The sequence below is a fragment of the Monodelphis domestica genome, chromosome 4 (genome assembly GCF_027887165.1).
Source record: "Monodelphis domestica isolate mMonDom1 chromosome 4, mMonDom1.pri, whole genome shotgun sequence".
Taxonomy (NCBI): Eukaryota; Metazoa; Chordata; class Mammalia; order Didelphimorphia; family Didelphidae; genus Monodelphis; species Monodelphis domestica.
Genome location: NC_077230.1, coordinates 74,766,907 through 74,789,061, shown reverse-complemented (window position 1 = coordinate 74,789,061; position 22,155 = coordinate 74,766,907). Strand labels below are relative to the sequence as shown.

The 22,155-nt window shown below is 39.4% G+C and overlaps 1 protein-coding gene across 4 annotated transcripts in view; it reads left to right on the top strand.

The window, feature by feature from the left end:
- Nucleotides 1-22,155, top strand: part of CFAP44 (cilia and flagella associated protein 44) — a 167,848-nt gene that overhangs the window by 90,281 nt on the left and 55,412 nt on the right. For all 4 annotated transcript variants that reach the window (XM_016433465.2, XM_016433464.2, XM_056793465.1 and 1 more), the window contains 3 exons: nt 12,018-12,217; nt 16,497-16,671; nt 19,670-19,847. In XM_016433465.2, coding sequence (XP_016288951.2) covers nt 12,018-12,217; nt 16,497-16,671; nt 19,670-19,847 — 553 coding nt within the window. The remainder of the gene's footprint in view (nt 1-12,017; nt 12,218-16,496; nt 16,672-19,669; nt 19,848-22,155) is intronic.

Here is a 22,155-nt window from a genome sequence, read left to right as displayed (position 1 = left end):
CAAACAAACAAACAAAAACCTTTACCTTCCATCTTAGAATCAATGTATTGGTTCCAAGGCAGAAGAATGGTAAGAGTTAGGCAATGGGGACTAAGTGACTTGACCAGGGTCACACAGCTAGAACATGTCAGAGTTCAAATTTGAACCCAGGACCTCTCATCACTGAGCCACCCAGCTGCTCCCTACTCTGTTTACTTTTTCTTCATCACTCATTCTTTCTTAGGTTTGGATGCTCTTACTCATCTCAGCCTGCCTGTAGAGGGAGGCATGTTTCCATTTCTTCTTTGCCCAATTGTGTTTGAAGTCAACATGCAACCTTTCTTTGGACCTTTTTGGAAAGCTTTTTAATATAATCACCATAGAGGAATATGCAGGGATTGAAAATAGTGCTTCCCTGGAAAGGGTTCTCTTACTGAAAAAAAAATACAAAAACAAAAAACGAGCCCTGCTGTGATAACCCAGACTTTCCCAGAGATATTAGAACTTCCTTTGTTATTGCTTCATTGTTTTTCAGTCATGCTGGACTCTTCATAACCTCATTTGGAGTTTTCTTGGCAAAGATATTAGAGTGGTTGGCCATTTTCTTTCCCAGCTCATTTTATAGATGAAGCAAACAGGGTTAAGTGACTTGTCAAGGGTCACATAGCTAGTAAGTATGGCCAGATTTAAAACCAGGAATATGAGTCTTTGGGACTCCAGATCCAGCTCTCTATCCACTGGGCCACCTTAGTTTCCCTCATTTTCTGACAAAAAAACACATTCTTCTAGATATTATGCCTAACAATCAGCTTCATTTTAACCTGGTTCCCTTTTTTTTTTTTATTCCTGGGAGCTGTATTCTACTGGAATTTATGCATCATCAACGTTTTGATGGTGGATCAACACCAACAAAAGAACTTAAATGTTTTCTTCTTTCTTTCACTTTTCAAGTAGCATTTGTAGACTTCAGGGTGGAACTGTTCATTGAACACAAGCAGGATTCACTTAGAAGCCAGGAGATGCACTATACTGGTAGACTCCACGAGAAGCATCATCTCCTTATTTCAGTGTAGTAACGTCCCCTTTAGCTGTTTCCTAACAGAGCCAAATGGAGGAATTTGGTGAAATATATTTAGAAGTAGACAGGAAAGTAGACTCACCTGAGGATGGAGAGAAGGTATTTGGCAGGTAGACTGCAGAACTGGATTTATTTCTGGAGAAGGGTTGGGCTGGATGACTTCTAGGGTCTTTCCAGTGCTGAGATTCTATAATACTGTCATCTGTGACCCCCTTGGGCTCCAAAGAGATTTTCTTTCCTACACTTCTGCCACTGAAATCTCTTACCTATTTCCTTCTCTGATTAATAGAATATCGTAAACTCCTTAAAGGCAAGGACTGCTTGATTTATTATTATTATTGTATTTGATCATTTAAACAGTATATTTATTATATCATTACTCTCAACATTAATAACAACAAGCATTTCTATAGCACTTTAAGGTTTGCAAAAGGTTTTATAAATATTATCTCATTTAGCCCTTACAACAACCAGGGGAGGTAGGTGCTATTATTATATCCATTTTACAGATCAAGAAACTGAGGGAAAGAGAGACTAATTGACTTGTAAGTAAATATTTGAGGTGGATTGGAACTCAACTTTTTTGAATATGGGTCCAGTGCTCTATCCACTGTGCTAGCTAGCTGCCCCTTTCCATAAAGGCTTAACAGATACTCTTTGAAATAGATTTAGAAGACTGGACTAATAATTAGATTGATTATCTTTTTATTTTTTAATTTATTTTTTTGAAAATTTTATTTAGTCAATTTAGATCGTTATTCCTTGGATATAAGAATCATAGTCTTTCCCTCCCTTCCCACCCCCCCCCCCCCCCACTCCTTCCCATAGCCAATGCGCAATTCCACTGGGTATTACATGTGTCCTTGATCAGAGCCCATTTCAATGTTGTTGATGTTTGCATTAGGATGTTCATTTAGAGCAGGAGTCCCCAAACTACGGTCCACAGGCCACATGTGGCACCCGAGGACATTTATCTGGCCCCCACCGCACTTCTGGGAGGGGCACCTCTTTCATTGGTCAGTGAGAGGAGTACTGTATGTGGCGGCACCACAAAGCGCGGCATCACTCACTACAGTACTACTTCCGGTGACATAATCCTTTGCATGGCACCTTGTTCTGAGAGTATCTGAATGAGAACGAGGTGCCATGCAAAGGATCATGTGGCTGCACGATGGAAGATGTCAGCATGGTGAGCGGCGATCTGGGGGAGGGGATTCCTCACTGTGTATCCTGCTGCCCGGTATAGTGGTGGCAGTGCTGGACCTGTGCAAGGTGTGACAGGCCCATCCCAGCCAGCGCTGCAGCCTCCACTATCCCAGACAGCGGTATACAGATTTGTTCATAGTTTTTTTTTTTTTATAGTTCAGCCCTCCAACGGTCTGAGGGACAGTGAACTGGCCCCCTGTGTAAAAAGTCTGGGGACCCCTGATTTAGAGTCTACATCCCCAACCATATCCCTTCGATCCATGTATTCAAGCAGTTGATTTTGTGTGTGTGTGTGTGTGTGTGTGTGTGTGTGTGGTGTTTTTACTCCCACAGAGTTTCCTCTGAATGTGGTTAGTGTTCTTTCTCATAGATCCCTCTGGGTTGTTCAGGATCACTACATTGACCCTAATGGAGAAGTCCATCACCTTCGATTGTACCACAGTGTATCAGTCTCTGTGTACAATGTTCTCCTGGTTCTGCTCCTCTCACTCTGCATCACTTCCTGGAGGTCGTTCCAGTCTCCATGGAATTCCTCCACTTTATTATTCCTTTGAGCACAATAGTATTCCATCACCAACATATTCCACAATTTGTTCATCCATCACCCAATTGAGGGGCATCCCCTCATTTTCCAATTTTTGCCACCACAAAGAGCTCAGTTATGAATATTCTTGTACAAGTCTTTTTCCTTATTATCTCTTTGGGGTACAAACCCAGAAGTGCTATGGCTGGATCAAAGGGCAGACAGTCTTTTAGCACCCTTTGGGCATAGTTCCAAATTGACTTCCGAAATGGTTGGATCAATTCACAACTCCACCAGCAATGCATTAGTGTCCTGACTTTGCCACATCCCCTCCAGCATTCATTACTTTCCTTTCCTGACATGTTAGCCTGCTAGGTGTGAAGTGATACCTCAGAGTTGTTTTGATTTGCTTCTCTCTGATTATAAGAAATTTAGAAAATTTTTTCATGTGCTTATTAATAGTTTTGATTTCTTTATTTGAAAATTGCCAATTCATGTCCCTTGCCCATTTATCAATTGGGGAATGGCTTGATTTTTTGTAAAATTGGTTTAGTTCTTTATAAATTTGAGTAATTAGACCTTTTTCAGGGGTTTTTGTTATGAAGATTGTTTCCCAATTTGTTTCTTCCCTTCTAATTTTGGTTGCATTAGTTTTGTTTGTACAAAAACCTTTTAATTTGATGTAATCAAAATGATTTATTTTACATTTTGTGATTTTTTTTCCTAGCTCTTGCTTGGTTTTAAAATCTTTCCTTTCCCAAAGATCTGACATGTATACTATTCTGTGTTCACCTGATTTACTTACAGTTTCCTTCTTTATGTTCAAATCATTCATCCATTCTGAGTTTATCTTGGTGTAGGGTGTGAAGTGTTGATCCAAACCTAATCTCTCCCATACTGTCTTCCAATTTTCCCAAAAGTTTTTATCAAATAGTGGATTTTGGTCCCCAACTGGGATCTTTGGGTTTATCTTTTGGACTGTCTTGCTGTGGTCACTTACCCCAAGTCTATTCCACTGATCCTCCTTTCTGTCTCTTAGTCAGTACCATATTGTTTTGATGACTACTGCTTTGTAGTATAGTTTGATCTGGGACTGCAAGTCCTCCTTCCTTCAAATTTTTTTTCATTATTTCCCTTGATATCCTTGATCTTTTGTTCTTCCAAATGAACTTTGTTATTGTTTTTTCTAATTCAGTAAAAAAAAGGTTTTTTGGTAGTTCAATGGGTATGGCACTAAATAAGTAAATTAATTTGGACAGGATTGTCATTTTTATTATGTTAGCTCATCCCACCCATGAGCAATCAAAGTTTTTCTAATTGTTTAGATCTAGTTTTAATTGTGTGGAGAGTGTTTTGTAGTTGTGTTCATATAGTTCCTGTGTTTGTCTCAGCAGATAGATTCCTAAGTATTTTATACTGTCTCGGTGACTTTAAATGGAATTTCTCTTTCTAATTCTTGCTGCTGAAATGGGTTGGAGATATATAGAAATGCTGATGACTTATGTGGGTTTATTTTGTATCCTGCAACTTTGCTAAAGTTGTTGATTATTTCCACTAGCCTTTTAGTTGACTCTCTAGGATTCTTTAAGTAAACCATCTTATCATCCACAAAGAGTGATAGCTTGGTCTCCTCATTGCCATTTTTAAAACCTTCAATTTCTTTTTTCTTCTCTAATTGCTACTGCTAGTGTTTCTAGTACAATATTAAATAGTAGAGGTGATAATGGGCATCCTTGTTTCACTCCTGATCTTATTGGAAAGGCTTCTAGTTTATCCCCATTGCAGATGATGTTTGCTGATGGTTTTAGATAAGTACTGTTTATATTTTTAGGAAAGGCCCTTCTATTCCTATACTTTCTAGTATTTTCAATAGGAATGAGTGTTGTATTTTGTCAAAGACTTTTTCTCCATCTATTGAGATAATCATGTCATTTTTGTTGGTTTGCTTGTTGATGTGGTCAATTATGTGGATGGTTTTCCTAATATTGAACCATCCTTGCATTCCTGGTATGAATCTTACCTGGTCATAGTGAATGACCCTTGTGATGACTTGCTGGAGTCTTTTTGCTAGTATCCTGTTTAAGATTTTTGCATCTATGTTCATTAGGGAGATTGGTCTGTAGTTTTCTTTCTCTGTTTTTGAGCTGCCTGGCTTTGGAATAAGTACCATGTTTGTGTTGTAAAAGGAATTTGGTAGAACTCCTTCTTTGCTTATTCTTTCAAATAGTTTGTGTAATATTGGAATTAGTTGTTCTTTGAATGTTTGATAGAATTCATTTGTGAATCCATCTGGAGCTGGGGATTTTTTCTTAGGGAGTTCTTTGATGGCTTGTTCAATTTCTTTTTCTGATATGGGGAGATTGATTATCTTTAAATACAAGTCAATCAAATCTGCCCTCCGACACTTCCTAGCTGTGTGCCCTTGGGCAAGTCACTTGACCCCAGTTGCCTAGTATAAGGATGATATTAGAAATTGGGTCTTGTTATATTAGTTTAGAGATAAGAAGTAGAGAAACTGGCTAAGCTGATATAAACTGAAGATAGTTTGTAAGCACAGCAAGCAGAGTATTTAATCAGTTTATAATCCATAATCAATTAATTGCCTATTATTTTTACACTAGCCCTTAGCACTGTTCTGTCTTGGAACCAATATATAGTATTCATTCTAAGATGGAAGATAGGGGTTTAAAAAAATACAAGATGATGCCTATTTTAAAAAATAGAATAAACATTAAATATGTAGATAATATTAAATAATGTTAAATATGTAAGTAAACATATTATTCAACATATTAAATAATTTATAAAATAATTATTAAAACACATTTTTTGCCATATAATGATATGTTCACTGATATAATTTCCATTATCAAGATTTAATTTTATAAATTAAAATAGAAATATTTTCTCCCATGAAATTTGCTATCTTTTTGATTCCCCTATAGTTAGTATGCTTCAGAATATTTGACCACGTATCTGTGATCTCATTTTGCAAATAAAAGAGCTGGAAGGTCCTTTATTTATGGAACGTTTGTTGTTGTTATTGTTAATTTTTGTCTGATTCTTCATTTCCCTATTTGGGTGTAATTGGCAAAGTGGTTTGCCATTTCCTTCTTTAGCTCTTTTCACAGATGAGGAACTGAGATTAACAGGGTTGAATGACTTGTCCAGGGTCACACAGCTGGTACATGTTTGGGGACAGATTTGGACTCAGATAAATAAGTCTTCCTGACTCTAGCCCCAACATTCTATCTACTGGGCCACCTACCTATCTCAGTTGTGAAAATTTTCCATTGAAAAGTAGTTTATAACTTCTTTAAAAAAAGGGTTGGTATTTAAAAAGAAAACCTTTAGCTTTCTAGAAAATTCATTTACATGCAATACAGTATCTACTTATGTTCCCAGAAATTTAGCAGTTATCATAAGTATAAATTCCTATATAATAAAGAGCAAAATTTTTAAGGAGATCATTTCTGGGAAATGTCCTACATTTTTATGTAGGAAAATGTTATAATTTTAAAACTATAAACATATTGAGAAAAACTCATCAACAATCTTTAGATCCTGCAGTTTTTCTGGGACGTCCAACTGATTCAGTTGCTGTTAAGTCAGAGCAATTTGCTGATAGACTCCAGGATTCAAATGTACCAAAATAAACTATTGTCAGCTTGAGTTAACACTCAGACCCAATCTGATTCAGTGCACAGGACCTGTATCTCTTTCCTTTCAGAGATGCCAACACAGAAAGTTTTTCTCATTTGATTACACATTTGATGGGAGATGGTATAGGGTACCTCTCTTGCTATACCCAATGATAACAGTTGGGCTTCACTTTCTGTAGCAGAAGTCATCACAAAATGGCAATTTATTTTTGTGCTGGTTTATTTGCTCCTACTTAGTAGGAGTGTTACAAGACAATGTGACCAAGTATTCCATGAAATGATATTCTTTTCCCCCCTTCAAGCCTATGCTGAAGTCAATTCTGCCATCTTTTGTATTTGTCATTAACAGCTTTACATCTCTAGTTCAATTTAGAGTTAAAATGTCACTATCAATATGGTTCAATTTTATCAGTTAATGGGCCATTTGACATAATCTAGGAACTTTGCTATTCATTAGCATCCTTTAAGCCTTTTTCTCCTAAACTGCCAGTATCACATGGAGGCTGAAAGCTCCTCTCTTCTCCTTTTCTTGGTTTTGTTTTTTTATTCTCATTTAAAAATACTTTATTCCAGTAACAAATCTACCCATATTTCCCACAGTTATATGGTTCATGTTGTCACTCTCCTCTCTCCCAGAGTTGACAAGCCATTCTACTGGGTTATACATATATTGTCACTCAAATCTTCTTTCCATATTATTCCTTTTTGTAATAGAGCAATACTTCAAGACCAAAACCAACATATACCCATATAAACAAGTGATGAATCATATGTTTTCACCTGCATTTCTACTCCAACAGTTCTTTCTCTAGAGGCAGATAGTGTTCTTTCTCATAAATCACTCAATATTGTCCTGGATCATTGTATAATTCTCATTTCTTTTACCAAATCACCTTAAGGTTTCCATTCCCCTCATAAACACAGTGATCCATTCTGGGTTCATTCCAGCTCATCATCCAATCAGATAATCTTCAAGTTGGAATGAATTTCATCCCTTATCCTGTCCGACACAGGGCTGAAAAAGGAATCCTCGATAAGTGGTTATCTACCTCCTACTTTAAACCTCCAATGATGGGGATTTCATTCCTTCCTAAAGAAGTCCATTCCACTTTTGGGTGGCTCTAATTAGTCAAATGTTTCCTCCCCCTACTATTGAATCAAAATCTGCCTCTTTGCAAATTTTACCCATTGCGTCTAGTTTTGTCCTAGGAACCAAATGAAACAAATCTTAGCCTTCTTCCACATGGTGGCCCTTCACATACTCTTCCACGATCCATCTTACTGTTCATAGTTTTTAGTTCTCTCACCTTCCTATTGGTCTTCCCGTTTCATTGTACTCCAGCTTTTCACTGTCTTTCTTAAAATGTGGTAGTTGGAACCAAATACAACACTATAGGATGGTTCCAGTGAGGCAGAATATATGATTACTTTGTTCTCCATACTATGCTTCTATTAATATAGCCTAATATCCATTAATATTTTTCTACTGTCTCATTTATTGGACTTGTAGTCTACTAAAAAACTCTCTTCTTTCCACAGATGCTGTTGTCTGGCCATATTTCCTCCATCCTGTATCAGGCTTTTATGTTAGTCATCATTAAATTTCATCCAACATTTTGAGCTATTTCAAAATTCTTTGGGATTTCTGTCAGTTCAGTTCATGAGCTATGTCTTATGTAAGACTTCAGATTTGATGAGCATGCCATCCATGCTTTTGTCCAACTCATCGGTTAAAAATATTGATGGGGGCAGCTGGGTAGCTCAGTGGATTGAAAGCCAGCCCTAGAGATGGGAGGTCCTAGGTTCAAATCTGGCCTCATACACTTCCCAGTTGTGTGACCCTGGGCAAGTCACTTGACCCCCATTGCCTAGCCCTTACCACTCTTCTGCCTTGGAGCCAATACACAGTATTGACTCCGAGACGGAAGGTAAGGGTTTTCAAAAAATATATATATATATTGACTAGAATACTATTATATGGGGTGGCCAGGTAGTTCAGTGGATAGAGAAGCCAGGACAGGAGATGGGAGTTCCTGGGTTCTAATTTAGTCTCAGATACTTCCTAGTTGTGTGACCTTGGACAAGTCTCTTGTCTCCAGTTGCCTAGCCCTTACCTGTCTTCTGCTTTGCTTTGGAACCCATACTTACTATCAATTCCAAGACAGAACACTATTATACTCCCTTCTGTTATAATTAAAATTCTCTGGAGAGTGTATCTTAATTTATAATTATGTATTAAATAATAAAAAGCAGACCAGAGAAAGAAAAGGCATCAGCCCTGTGTGACCAGTAGCTCTCTTAAGCTGCTTTCCCTTCCTCCCCAGCTTCCCCCAGCCTGGCAGCACACCTACTCAGTCTGGGATTCTGAGCAAAGCCCCTCTACCTCCTCCCAGTACATTGTTTCCGGTTCTTCTGGCTGTCCCTTCCCAAGCTTCTGGATTAGAGGGTTCTGACCTGTCTCGGGACAAGAGGTGGACCTTCTGGACGCCAGGAGGCAGGAGACTTAGAATGGCCGCCTTATTCGTGCATGTCCACTTTCCTCTGCCAGCTTATTTAGTCCCTTCCCTATCCTTAGAGGCTCGTTTACCTTGTCTCCATCCTCATTCAGCCAGTGGGGAAGAAGCTCTTGGTAACTTCCAAGATGAAACTCCTTCCTCTTTAAAATCCAGGGGTTGTCTCCGAGTGCCGGAAAGGCGGGCTATGTTAGTATTCACTCTCCACCCTTGGAGACTTCCTGCAGAATCGGCATTGCTCTTCGCCTAATTGATAGAAACACCAGTGGAACCATTTCTTAAACAAGTCCGTGGAAGGCTTTGTTCCATGGAGCCCGGGAGGAATCTCCCGTGGGTTGATCCATAGAAAGAGAGGTCTCGGGAGGGTAAGTGGGCTTCTGACCACAAGCCCTTCAAGTCCACCAGCAAGCTAGCTTTATAATCCGGCAGCCAATGGCGTGCGAAGTTTGTTTTGTTTCAAGGGACGGACCTATCTTGGCCTCAGGTCGGACAGGATGCACTCGGAATTTTAGTGGTCCTTGTCCTCGGACTGGAGTAAAACAAACCCCAAAACGGGATGCTGGGTGTGGAGGAGGGAGCCCCGGAAACAGCAATTAGACATGCACGCTTGTTCACAAAACCACGGAAGCCAATTCTAAAAGGACCCTACTCGGAGCGAGTGAATAAATACTAGCGCCCCCCCCCCCCCCCGCCCCCCTTGGCCCCCTATTCAATGACATTTCTCTCTGCTAGCTTCCTAGGCACAAAGGCAGCACTTTGGGGCTTTGGGGGGTCGAGGCTGTGCTGGAGACCGATTGAACAGGCTCAAGAGAACCGCTCACATTTTCAGCTATAAAACAAGGCTTGACTTACTGTGCGGTTGATTATCTAGAATTAAGAAAACAATGGGGAAAATGTTAATCTTGCCAATTAAACCTAAATATATTAAAATTTCAGAGCTCTGGTAGCTGAACATTTAGAAGCACACCCCTGGGTTAAGGGGAGCAGCTCTATGGCGTCGTAGGCCTGGGGAGACTACAGTGGATAGAGCACTGGGAGTCAGTAGGACTTGAGTTCAAGTCTAGCCTCAGACATTTAATAGTTGTGTGACCCTAGGCAAATCACTTAGTCCTCTTTGCCTCACTTTTCACATCTGTAAAATGAGCTGGAGAAGGAAATGGCAGACTACTCAGTATCTTTGCCAAGAAAACCCCCAATGGGTGATGAGTTAGACCTGCCTGAACAACAACTTTCACCCTCAGATTAAGCTCCAAGTACCTATTGTAATGAGTTGTGGCTGACACTCTAGCCTAGACTCAAGGAGGAGAGCTGGAAGAGAGCAAGGCTGGAAAGCTGGAAAGGACCCCACTTCAAAGAATGAATCAAGGTACCAGAAGGAAAAATCTTTGCCCTGAATTAGCTTTGGGAGGAGAGAGAAATTTCCTGGGATGATTTATCTCTTCCCTTTCTCTCCACAAAAAAAAAAGAGAAAGAAAGAAAGAAGGAAGGAAGGAAGGAAGGAAGGAAGGAAGGAAGGAAGGAAGGAAGGAAGGAAGGAAGGAAGGAAGGAAGGAAGGAAGGAAGGAAGGAAGGAAAGAAAGAAAGAAAGAAAGAAAGAAAGAAAGAAAGAAAGAAAAGAAAAGAAAAGAAAAGAAAAGAAAAGAAAAGAAAAGAAAGAAAGAAAAGAGAGGACAAAAAGAGGAATAAGTAGAAGGGGGGCAATTAGCGAGCATCTAACATCTCTCCTTTGGTAACAACTTCTGATTAAGCCTTCCTTTATGAATAAGTATCTAATTTAGGGGTAGACACTTTTAGGTACTCTCAAGACTCTTTCTGGGTTAGTGTCAAATGAATTTAAATTTGAAAAAAAGGTAAACAAAGAGGCAAGGTCAGCATTCTCCATTTACTTGGCCCACATTCCTGTCTTTATTATTCATATCTGTTGACGGCAAAGACTGATTGCTTTGGTGTGGTTTCTGGCCTAGCAAGAAAGATCATTCTACCTACAGGTATTTGAACTAATCTGTTCCTGTTTGAAAATCATTCTTTTTTTTTAAACCCTTACCTTCCATCTTGGAATCAATACTGTGTATTGGTTCCAAGGCAGAAGAATGGTAAGGGCTAGGCAATGGGGGTTAAGTGACTTACCCAGGGTCACAGCTGGGAAATGTCTGAGGTCATATTTGAACCCAGGACCTCTCGTCTCTAGGCCTGGCTCTCACTTCACTGAGCTACCCAGCTGCCCCCTGAAAAATCATTCTTAATGGAGTAAAGATTCGCAAAACAGGGAAGGGAATGAGTATTTACATAGTTTTGGATATCTACCAGGCACAGTGTTAAGTGCTTTTCAAATCTTTCTTACTCCTTCCTTCCTTCCTTCCTTCCTTCCTTCCTTCCTTCCTTCCTTCCTTCCTTCCTTCCTTCCTTCCTTCCTTCCTTCCTTCCTTCCTTCCTTCCTTCCTTCCTTCCTTCCTTCCTTCCTTCCTTCCTCCTTCTCCTCCCTCCCTCTCTTCCTCCCCCCCCTCTCTTTCTCTCTCTCTTTGTTTGTTTGTTTGTTTGTTTGTTTCTTTCCCTTGAAGTTGTTCCTAGGACAGAAAGTAAGGGTTTAAAAAAATAAAATGGATTAGATGAATTTATATTCACTCAGCCTCAAAGAATAATCCCAGAATTGAAGGAATTCATTCTCCCCAAGACTTCAGATGTCTAGTTCAAAGGTGCTCTTCTATTATGAAAATAATTATGTATTTATTAGCTGTCATAATCAATGTCTTAGCTTAGGTTGTGTTATATTTTCATTTCCAAAAGATAGTTACTTGCCCAATAGCGGCTGATTTTGATTCTTGCCTAATTTCCTGCCTCTATAGAATTGCCAGCATCTTAATTCTGGTCTGTGCAATGTATTACCTGGATTTGTGGTTTGGAGAAATATAGGAATTTTAAAAATTATGATATTATATATCTATTATTATCTAGGTTATGAAAGCAATGGTCAAGAAGAATGAGAAACATGAGAAAAATGCAAACTTTATTCTTGGATAACAATAGGATAAACATTTTCTTTGTTTTGATTTTCTAAGATTTCGAGATTCATTAGAATTTGACACCATCATCATCCATGCTATACAGTCTGAGCATAAAATTTCTACTTATCGGCTCTTGAAACTCTCAACAAAGATCACCAAAGCCAAACGTATCAGTCAATCAGAAAGAAGATTAAGCAAGTTTGATTGGAAAGAAAAAGAGTTGCCTACAAAGAAAGATAGCCAAAAAGAATCAGGTAACCTTAATGGAAACACCAGTTGTTCATTTGTTTTCATTTGGATTTCAAACTTGTTTCTGTGTTTGTTAAACAATTCTTGGTTGTATCCACCAAATCTACTACAAGGTCAGGTTCTTAGTTTCTCCCTTCTCCTCTAGCTGTTCAGAACAAGAGTGCTAGTAGCAAAAGGTCAGAGTGACTAACAGGGTGGTATGACTGGAAACAAGGAACTGAACTCTAAAGTTTTCAGTTCTAATTTCCTTTTCACCATCACTCCTTCCTACCGTGTACTATTTCCAGAGCAAATTCCTGGAGAAATTTCTCCTTTTATCAGATCCTAAGAAATAGGATAGAAATCTAAAAATGTTTGCTTGAATAATCTTTTATCTTCCAAAATACTTAATCAGGCAACAAACTTTTTTATTTTTATTTTTAAATGTCATTATTTATTTTTAAGTTTTTTTTTCTTTTTAAATTTTGAATCACAAATTCTCCTTCACACTCACTAAAAAGGCAAGCAAAATGTGAGATCATGCAAAACATATTTCCAGGGGCAGCTAGATAGCACAGTGGAAAGAGTGCCAGATCTGGAGTTGGGAGGTTCAAATCAGACTTCAGCAGACACTTCCTAGCTATGTGACCCTGGAAAAGTCACTTAACTCCAACTGCTGAATCCTTACCATTCTTCTGCATTGGAATCAATAGTTCATATTGGTTCTAAGTCAGAAGAAGATAAGGGTTATAAAAATATGCATATATTTCCATATTAGTCATATTTCTTTAAAAAGCAAGAAAAATAAAGTGAGAAAATTATATTTCAATTTGCACTTCAAATTTATTAGTTCTGTCTCTAAAGGTGGATAGCCTTTTTGCATCAAGAGTCCTTTGGAACTGTCTTGAATCATTGTCTAGATTAGAGTAGCCAAGACTTTCACAGTAGATCATCTTTATAACATTGCTGTCACTGTGCACCGTGGTCTCCCTGTTCTCATTTCACTTTGCCTCTACTAATTTAGGTCTTTAGCAAATATTAATATATTATGTGTAATCAATATATTATTATTTTATTAATGAATTAAAATATAAATCTATCAAGTACTTATTATATGCCAGGCATTGTGCTAAGCTCTGGGAATACAAGGAAAGGTAAAAATCACCCTCCCTGCCCTCAAAGAACTCCCATTTGGTTGGGGAAGATACCATGGAAACAACTGTACAGGGCAAATGGAGGGTAATCTCAGAAGGAAGAAGACATATCCTTCTGCAGGAATGAGAAGGAGGGAAGGAGCTACAGCAGAAGGGAGAATTTCAGCTGGGTTGAAGGAAGCTGGCGAAGCCAGGAGTGGGAGGAGAGATCGAGAGAACATCTTGGACTTGGGGATGGGGAGACAGAGGAACATGATGGTGTGGATGAGGAGCCACAGAGGACCAGCTGCCAAATTCTAGAGTATATGGACTGGAGTAATGTGTGGGAAGGCTGGAAATAAATATCTTTGGAAAGTCTTTAAACCCCCCAAAAAGAGATTTTTATATTTGATCCTGGAGAGAAAAGGGAGCCTTTGGAATTTTTTGAGTAGCAAAGTGAGACTTGCTCTTTCAGAATATTATCCGTAATCTCGATGTTCTGTGTGCTTCCAGGGCTTTGTTCCTTAAAAGGGAAGATAAGCTCTCTGGGTCACTCTGAGGAGGACTTCATTTGCCTTCTATTCATAGTCACCTACTTCCTCTGACAATGCACTAGATGGACAAGACAGGCATTAAGTGGGCCAGAAACAGAACATGGCAATTTTCAGATGGCATTGCCAACCACTGGTCTGGCACGGCACAGGGCACTCACTGCCAATCCTCTGTAGCCAGCTTCCTTGAAAACAAGTGACAAGAGGCTACCACATAAAGACTATTTATAATCAGTCTCCTTTATAATGAATAAAACTACAACCCGTCATTACCTGTGAAATGAAAGAACATTGGCTTTGACTTTTCCCCCTTTGGCTAATAAGAATATGATGATGTATGCTTTCTGGGATCTTAGCTTTAGAACTAGAAGGGATCTCAAAGGCCATCCCCCTCCTATATGGATGAGAAAACTGAGACATATCGAGGTTCAACGAATTAATTGCCCAGTGTCACACAGTTAGCCAGTGTTTGAGGTGAGATTTGAAAATAGATCTTCCTGACTCCAAGCCCAGTGCCCTATTCCAAACCCTCCAAAGGGAGATAATTTTTCTCCATTTCCTTAATAGATTTTTCTGGAGGTGGCAAAACTCTGTAAGGGTATTTGGTTTAAGTATGAAAATGGAAAGATGCCAATATATAGAAGAGATTGAATGCCCTACTCCATCATGAGTGGAGCATTGATCTCCTTCAGTAAGGAGAGCATCCCTTATCAACAGGCTTTGGGAGAGGGGCTACAATAGAAAAATGGAAGACATCTGCTTATCATCACAAACTAATTTCACCATCAAGGACAGCAGAGCCAACATATTTGGACTTTTAAATTGTAGTCCAGTATGGACTCACATGAATATGGAGCCATAGCTGGGTTAAAGCCAGTCAATATCAAAGAGATCCTTTAAATAGAAAAGAGATGCATGCTGAAGGTAACACAGTTGTAGGGATGTTTGTTAAGTGACTGATACACAAAATATATGAAAATGAAAGGACGAAAGAAATAAAAGGGATGAAAAAAAGGCTCAGATTGTACTAATATCACAGAGAGGTCCCTGAGAGAACCTCATCAATACAACTATTGACATCCATGCCTACCTACTTTTCTAGCTATGCAAGATTTCCCTGATAGTCATTTTTGTATGACTTGAGAACATCCTCAATAAGTATGCTAGGAGGGAGCAAGCAACTCACCTTGAGTTCAAATCCAGCATCAGATGCTTACTAGCTGTGTGACCCTAGTGTGTCAACTAATCACATTTGCCTCAGTCTCTTCATCTGTAAAATGAGCTAGAGAAGAAAATGGCAAACCACTCCAATATCTCTGACAAGAAGACCCCAAGTGGAATCATAAAGAATGGGACATGACTGAAACAAATGAATGACTTTAATCAATGTGCTACTATTAGAACACTTGCATTTAAAATTCTAGGTAGCTTCATTTTGTTCTGCTTTGAATAGATTTTTTGTTTGTGTGTGTGTGTGTTTTGAAAATTTTATTTAATTAGTTAATTTAGAATATTTTTCCATGGTTACAAGAATCATGTTCTTTCCCTCCCTCCCCTTCTCCCCTCCTCCTGTAGCCAATGCACAATTCCACTGGGTATTATATGTGTCCTGGATCAGAATCTATTTCCATATTATTGATATTTGCACTAGGATGATTGTTTAGAGTCTATATAACCAATCCTATCCTCATCGAACCATGTGATCAAGCAGTTGTTTTTCTTCTGTGTTTCTGCTCCCACACTTCTTTCTCTGGATGTGGATAGTGTTCTTTCTCATAAATCCCTCAGAATTTTCCTGGATCATTGCATTGCTGCTAGTAGAGAAGTCAATTACATTTGATTGTACCACAGTGTAGCTGTCTCTGTGTATAATGTTCTCATGGTTCTGCTCCTTTCACTCTGCATCCATTCCTGGAGGTTGTTCCAGTCCCCATGGAATTCCTCCACTTTATTATTCCTTTGAGCACAATAGTATTCCATCACCAACATATACCACAGTTTGTTCAATAATTCCCCAATTGAAGGGCATCCCCTCATTTTCTAATTTTTGCCACCACAAAGAGTGCAGCTATGAATATTCTTGTACAGGTCTTTTTCCTTATTATCTCTTTGGGGAACAAACCCAGCAGTGCTATGGCTGGATCAAAGAGCAGACAGTCTTTTAGCACCCTTTGGGCATAGTTCCAAATTGCCTTCCAAAATGGTTGGATCAATTCACAACTCCACCAGCAATGCATTAGTGTCCCGACTTTGCCACATTTCCTACAGCATTTATTACTTCCCTTTGCTGTCATTGCTGTCATGTTAGCCAATCTGATAGGTGTGAGGTGGTACCTCAGAGTTGTTTTGATTTGCATTTCTCTGATTATAAGAGATGTAGAACACTTTTTTGTGTGCTTATTAATAGTTTTGATTTCTTTAACTGAAAATTGCCTATTCATGACCCTTGCCCATTTATCAATTGGGGAATGTCTTGATTTTTTGTACAATTGATTTAGCTCCTTATAAATTTGAGTAATTAAACCTTTGTCAGAGGTTTTTGTTATAAAGATTTTTTCCTAAATTTGTTGCTTCCCTTCTAATTTTGGTTGCATTGGTTTTTGTGTGTGTGTTTTGAACAGCTCAAATAATTTCTACAGCAGAAGAAATTTTTTTGGATAAGGAGAGAAAAGGCAAACCGAGGACCCTAAGTGAAATCATGGTGGAAAACCAAATCAATAAATTGAAGAAAATTATTTTAAAAGCTGAAAGAGCTCAATATAAAATCTTACAGCGGAGAAAAGAATGGGAAGAATTGTGAGTCTTATTTCAGAAACTTTGTGATGCCTTGAAAGTGTGTCATAAAGGAAAGAAATTCTCTCTCTTTTTAAAAAACCTTACCTTCTGTGTATTGATTCCAAGGCAAAAGAGTGGTAAGGGCTAGGCAAAGGGGGGTCAAGTAACTTGCCTATGGTCACATAGCTAGAAAGTGTCTTAAGTCCAGATTTGAATCCAGGACCTCTTGTCTCTAGGCCTGGCTCTCAATCCACTAAGCTACCCAGTAGCCTCCCCCCCCCATATATATTTTATTAATATATTTTAACCACTGAGCCCAACTGCAAATCAGACTGCCTCCAAAGTAGCCACAGCATTGGAGAAAGCTTTTTCAATAGGGTGCTCACCCATAGACAGCTCTGCCTAGTGTTTTTCTTGCCAGAGCATTTTCCCATCCTGTGGGCTTCTCCTGGCTTATGAATGTTTCCTTGTCCTGGAGAGTGGTCATTAGTGATAGTCCTTTAGGATATTTCACCCAAGATTCTTCCCAGGAATACTCCCTTTTCAGCAGTGTGGGACATGCTTTAGTCCCTCAATGCATGCCACGCTCTTCCCTAATCTCCTTTGCTGTGCAGTCACTGAGCTCTGACAATATTAAGGCAAGGCAATATGGAAGAGTATAGGGGTATCAAACTCAAAGAGAAACTGGGCCACTTGTGTTGGCATGTAAAATTATCTGTGCTAAGTTCACATTTTTATTTATCTTGTTAACTACTTCCCACTTACATTTAAGCCTGGTTCAGATATATTCAGGAGTGATTTGGGCTGCACACAGCACTCAGCATCATGTTTATCACCTCTGATAGTAGAGTGCTGGACTTGGTGTGAGAAAGACATGGGTTCAAATTTTATTTCAGACACAGATGGGCTTAAGTCAAGGTCTCATTTTCCTTGTCTATAAGACGATAGCGAAGTGGTGCATAGAGTGCCAAACTCAGAGTCAGGGAGATTCCCCCTCCTGAGTTTAATCTGTCCCTGACATGTATTTTCTGTGTGACCCTGGTGTAATATTTATTGAGAAAGGAAATAGGATTGGAAAAATGGGGGATAAATGGGAGATTTGTATGGGGTATGGAGGAGTTAAGGGGAGAGAGGAAATATATTTGGAGAGGCAAGGGAGGGAGATGCCCCCTGCTGAGAGGAAACAGCAGGGGTACGATAAGGTCTGTCTTGCCTTGATGACTGAACTGAAGTTCAGCTCCCTCTATGACCAGAAATGATAGTCCTCTTATCTGACTGCGAATTCAAATAATATCAAGTTTAATAAGCAGTTGAAATTGGAGTTTTTTCTCAGCTTCAGACCTGAGGCCAGGCCCCAGAGGCTGGCGGAGGGTTTGTCCCACTCTTTTCTACTTATTGTTCTAATTCAGAATCTTAGTAGTACACAGAAAGCAACAAGGTCTGACCTTCAGAGATGAATGGGCTTGAATCTTTGGGCTGAACCAAGAAGAGCATGCCACTCCAGACAGGCTGAACAAGCTCCTCTCTCCTCCAACACCAGGCAGCAAGTCCCCCCCTCGGCAGGAAGGAAGTGCTAGTCACAAGACCCAACTGCCACACCCAGAAGGAAGGAAGTGCTAGTCACAAGACCCCTTCCCTCACAAACAGTCAGTCTTGTTTCCTTTCCACACTGGGCAAGTCACTTAACCCTGTTTGCTTCAGTTTCCTCATTGGTAAAATGAACTACAGAAAGAAATGGCAAATCACTCCAGTATCTTTGCCAAGAAAAACCCCAACAGAGTCACAAAGAATCAGACATGACTGAAATGACTGAACAAAAAGTTCAGGATAATAATGGCACCTATGGCACAGGCTTATGGGGAGGATTAAAAATATAAGTAAAGCAGAAGATCACATAGCTGACAAGTGTCAGAGGTAAGATTTGAACTTACATCCACTGACAAAGTTAGATTCTTTGCTTGGTACCATTTACCTCTCATATCATTTGATTAAAAAAAAATTCAAGGGGGCATCTGGGTGTCTTAGTGGATTAAGAGCCAGGTCTAGATATGGGAGGTCCTAGGTTTAAATCTGGCTGGAGTTACTTTCTAGCTGTGTGACCTTGGGCAAGTCACTTAACCCCCATTGCCTAGCCCTTACTGTTCTTTTCCCTTGGAACCAATACACAATATTGATTCTAAGACAGAAGGTAAGATTTTTTTTTAATTCAATAGATATATTGATTTTAGAACAGATACTTATCATAGAAGACGAAAGCTAAAAACTAGGCAGTAAGGACTAAGTGACTTACCTAGCGTCACACAGCTGGGAAGTGTCTGAGGCCAGATTTTAACCCTGGATCTCCTCTCTCTAGACCTGGCTCTCCATTCACAGACCCACCCAACTTCCCCAATCAGTACTTGTTGATTGATTGAAGCCTTCTTACATCCTGAGCCAGCTCCTTCTGCTTCTGGATAGCTCTAATTGTTAGTTTTGTTTTTTTAATATGAAGCTGAAGCCTATATTTCTTTAGCTTCAACAAATTCTCCAAGAGTGTCTCTTTGGCTTCATGCAGAGCAAATTAAATCACTCTTCCATTAACTTTTATTTTATTTTATTTTTTTACATTTTACATTTTTACAATTTACATTTATTTATTTTTTTAAATCCGTACCTTTTGTCTTAGTTTCCCTTCTAAGACAGAAGAGTGGCAAGGGCCAGACAACTGGGGATTGTTGTAAGTATAAAATGCAATCATATTTTTAAAGCATTTGGCACAGAGACCAGCACCTAATAGGCATTTAATAAAGGCTTACTTTATTCAATGCTTATTCCTCCCAAAGACAATCCCTGTCCTCAAGAGTGGGAGACAACATGCAAACAGCCACGGACCAGTAGATCAGACACAAATGTACACAGGAGGTAACCATAGTGAGAAGGCGCTGAAGCTGGCATTTAAGGCAGGATCTTCTTAGTCCAAGCCCAGGGCTCTTTCACTGGGCCAGTTTTCGTTTTTCTCATTTGACTCCATTTCCAACAGATACAAAAGTAAACCTGAGGACGACTATGAAGACCCCAAAGATGTGCAGGCCATTAAAGAAGCCCAGCAGAATATGGGCGACTTCAACCTCAAGACCAGCCCGGACTACAAGATCCCTGAACACATGCGCATAAATGCTGCCAAGAAGGAGGAGGAGATTGGAATTCTTGAAACTATGGTACATATCCAGAAATCTGGGGGGTTTAACGAAGGAACCCTTTGTAAGGTTAAGGCATTACGTATGCAGCTGCGTTTCTCTACAGCATTTTTAAGGAAAAAGAAATGCCATGATGATGATGATGGTGATGATGATGATGGTGATGATGATGATGGTGATGATGATGATGATGATGATGGTGATGGTGATGATGATGATGGTGTTGATGGTGATGATGATGGTGATGATGATGATAGTGATGATGATGATGGTGGTGATGATGATGATGATGGTAATGATGATGATGATGGTGATGATGATGATGATGATGATGATGGTGTTGATGGTGATGATGATGGTGATGATGGTGATGATGATGGTGATGATGATGGTGATGATGATGATGATGATGATGGTAATGATGATGATGATGGTGATGATGATGATGATGATGATGATGGTGTTGATGGTGATGATGATGGTGATGATGATGATGGTGATGATGATGATGATGGTGATGGTGATGATGATGATGATGATGATGATGGTGATGATGATTATGATGATGCAAAGTATAATAGCTTTAAGCTTACAACAGAAGGCATAAATGAATCAACAGAAAGCAAGCATAAATGAATATGGCATGACCAGCACTAATAGGAGAGAGATAGAAAAGAAAGATGCATCATGGAATGGGGGATACTCTAACACCTGAACATTCTTAGCTGGGAAGTCCCTTTGTTTAGCATTTCAGGGTCCCATTCAGGAAAGTCCCAGGCAAAGTGTCCTTTCCATGGGTGACACTTCAAAGTCCACTTTCCAGAAGGGTTTTTTTATTGACCTCCAAACAAAAAGGGTTTTTTTTCCCAACTGTAGTTTGCATCACTGCTTCCAGGGTCGCAGCAACCTGGCTAAGATCCCAAGCAAGCCCTAAGAAGTGGCCTGTGTAATTAGAATTTCTGTACCCTGAAACTACTATTCACAGCACCCCACTCTCCTCACTTTATGTGTTGATGTAGAGAGGATATAAATTTTGTGTGGTCCTGCCTCTTTCTCTCTCTTGCTCTGATTGGGTTGGTGGAAGTGGTGTGGGTGAGTGCCAAGAGAGTTTTGCTCACGTGGTTTTAATTTTGTTAAATAATTAGGTTTTGTTTACTTCTATTTCCCTTTTATTCCTTCTACTTCAAGTGATTATTAATAAACATTATAAAATATAATTCTTGGAGTGTTGGATATCAATTTAAATCCTATAGGCCAGACAAAACGTGTCTCTAAATTTCATCAACAGTCATGGAGACAGGGAACAGCTGGGTAGCTCAGTGGATTGAGAGTCAAGTTTAGAGATGGGAGGTCCTGGGTTCAAATTTGACCTCAGACACTTCCCAGTTGTGTGATCCTGGACAAGTCACTTGACCCCCATTGCCTAGCCCTTACCACTCTTCTGCCTTGGAGCCAATACACAGTATTGTTTCTAAGATGGAAGGCAAGGATTTAAAAAAAAGTGGATTCCAGTTTTCTACGAAATAAAAAACTAAAGGGAATATGCGGCAGAAAGTTCTATTGATTTTTAAGATTCACAGAGTACTTTCCTCACAATCCCTTTAAGAAAGGAAATACCAGTATTATTCTCCCCATTTTACAGATCAGTAAATGGAAGCTCAGGAGGGGTTGATTGACTGATTTGTCCAGGGACTCCTAGCTAATGAGTGTTAAAGACTAGATTCAAGTCCACTCACTGCCTCTTTATTAGTCTTTATTAATCTTTGATGCGAGTAGATGTAGTCAGAAAACTTGGTTGTGCCACACCAAGTACATTTGGAAGAAATCTATAATGGAGGTAATAAAATGTTTAAAAAAATATAGAGAGGGAGGGATCGATTTTTCAAGATACTTCAAAAAGAGCATTGTAAAACCATCAGTTTATAGAGCTAGAGCTAGAAGGTGCCTTAGAAGCCATCTAGTCCAATCTCTTCATTGTATAGAGGAAGAAACTGGGGTCCATAGAGGTTAGGTGATTTGTCTGAGGTCACATGGGAACAAAGGGACACAGATGACATTTTATTTCAAAGATAGAGTGTCCTTAAAGTCATGGTGCAGTTTAAAAAAGTCTTTACCTTCTGCCTTAGAATCAATACTATGTATTGGTTCCAGGACAGAAGGGAGGTAAGGGCTAGGCAATGGGGGTTAAGTGACTTGCCCAGGGTCACACAGCTGGGAAGTGTCTGAGGCCAGATTTTAACTTAGGACCTCCTGTCTCTCAATCCACTGAGCCACCCAGCTGCCCTCTCATGGTATAGTTTTAAGCTGCTTTAAGCTTATTTAAATTTTG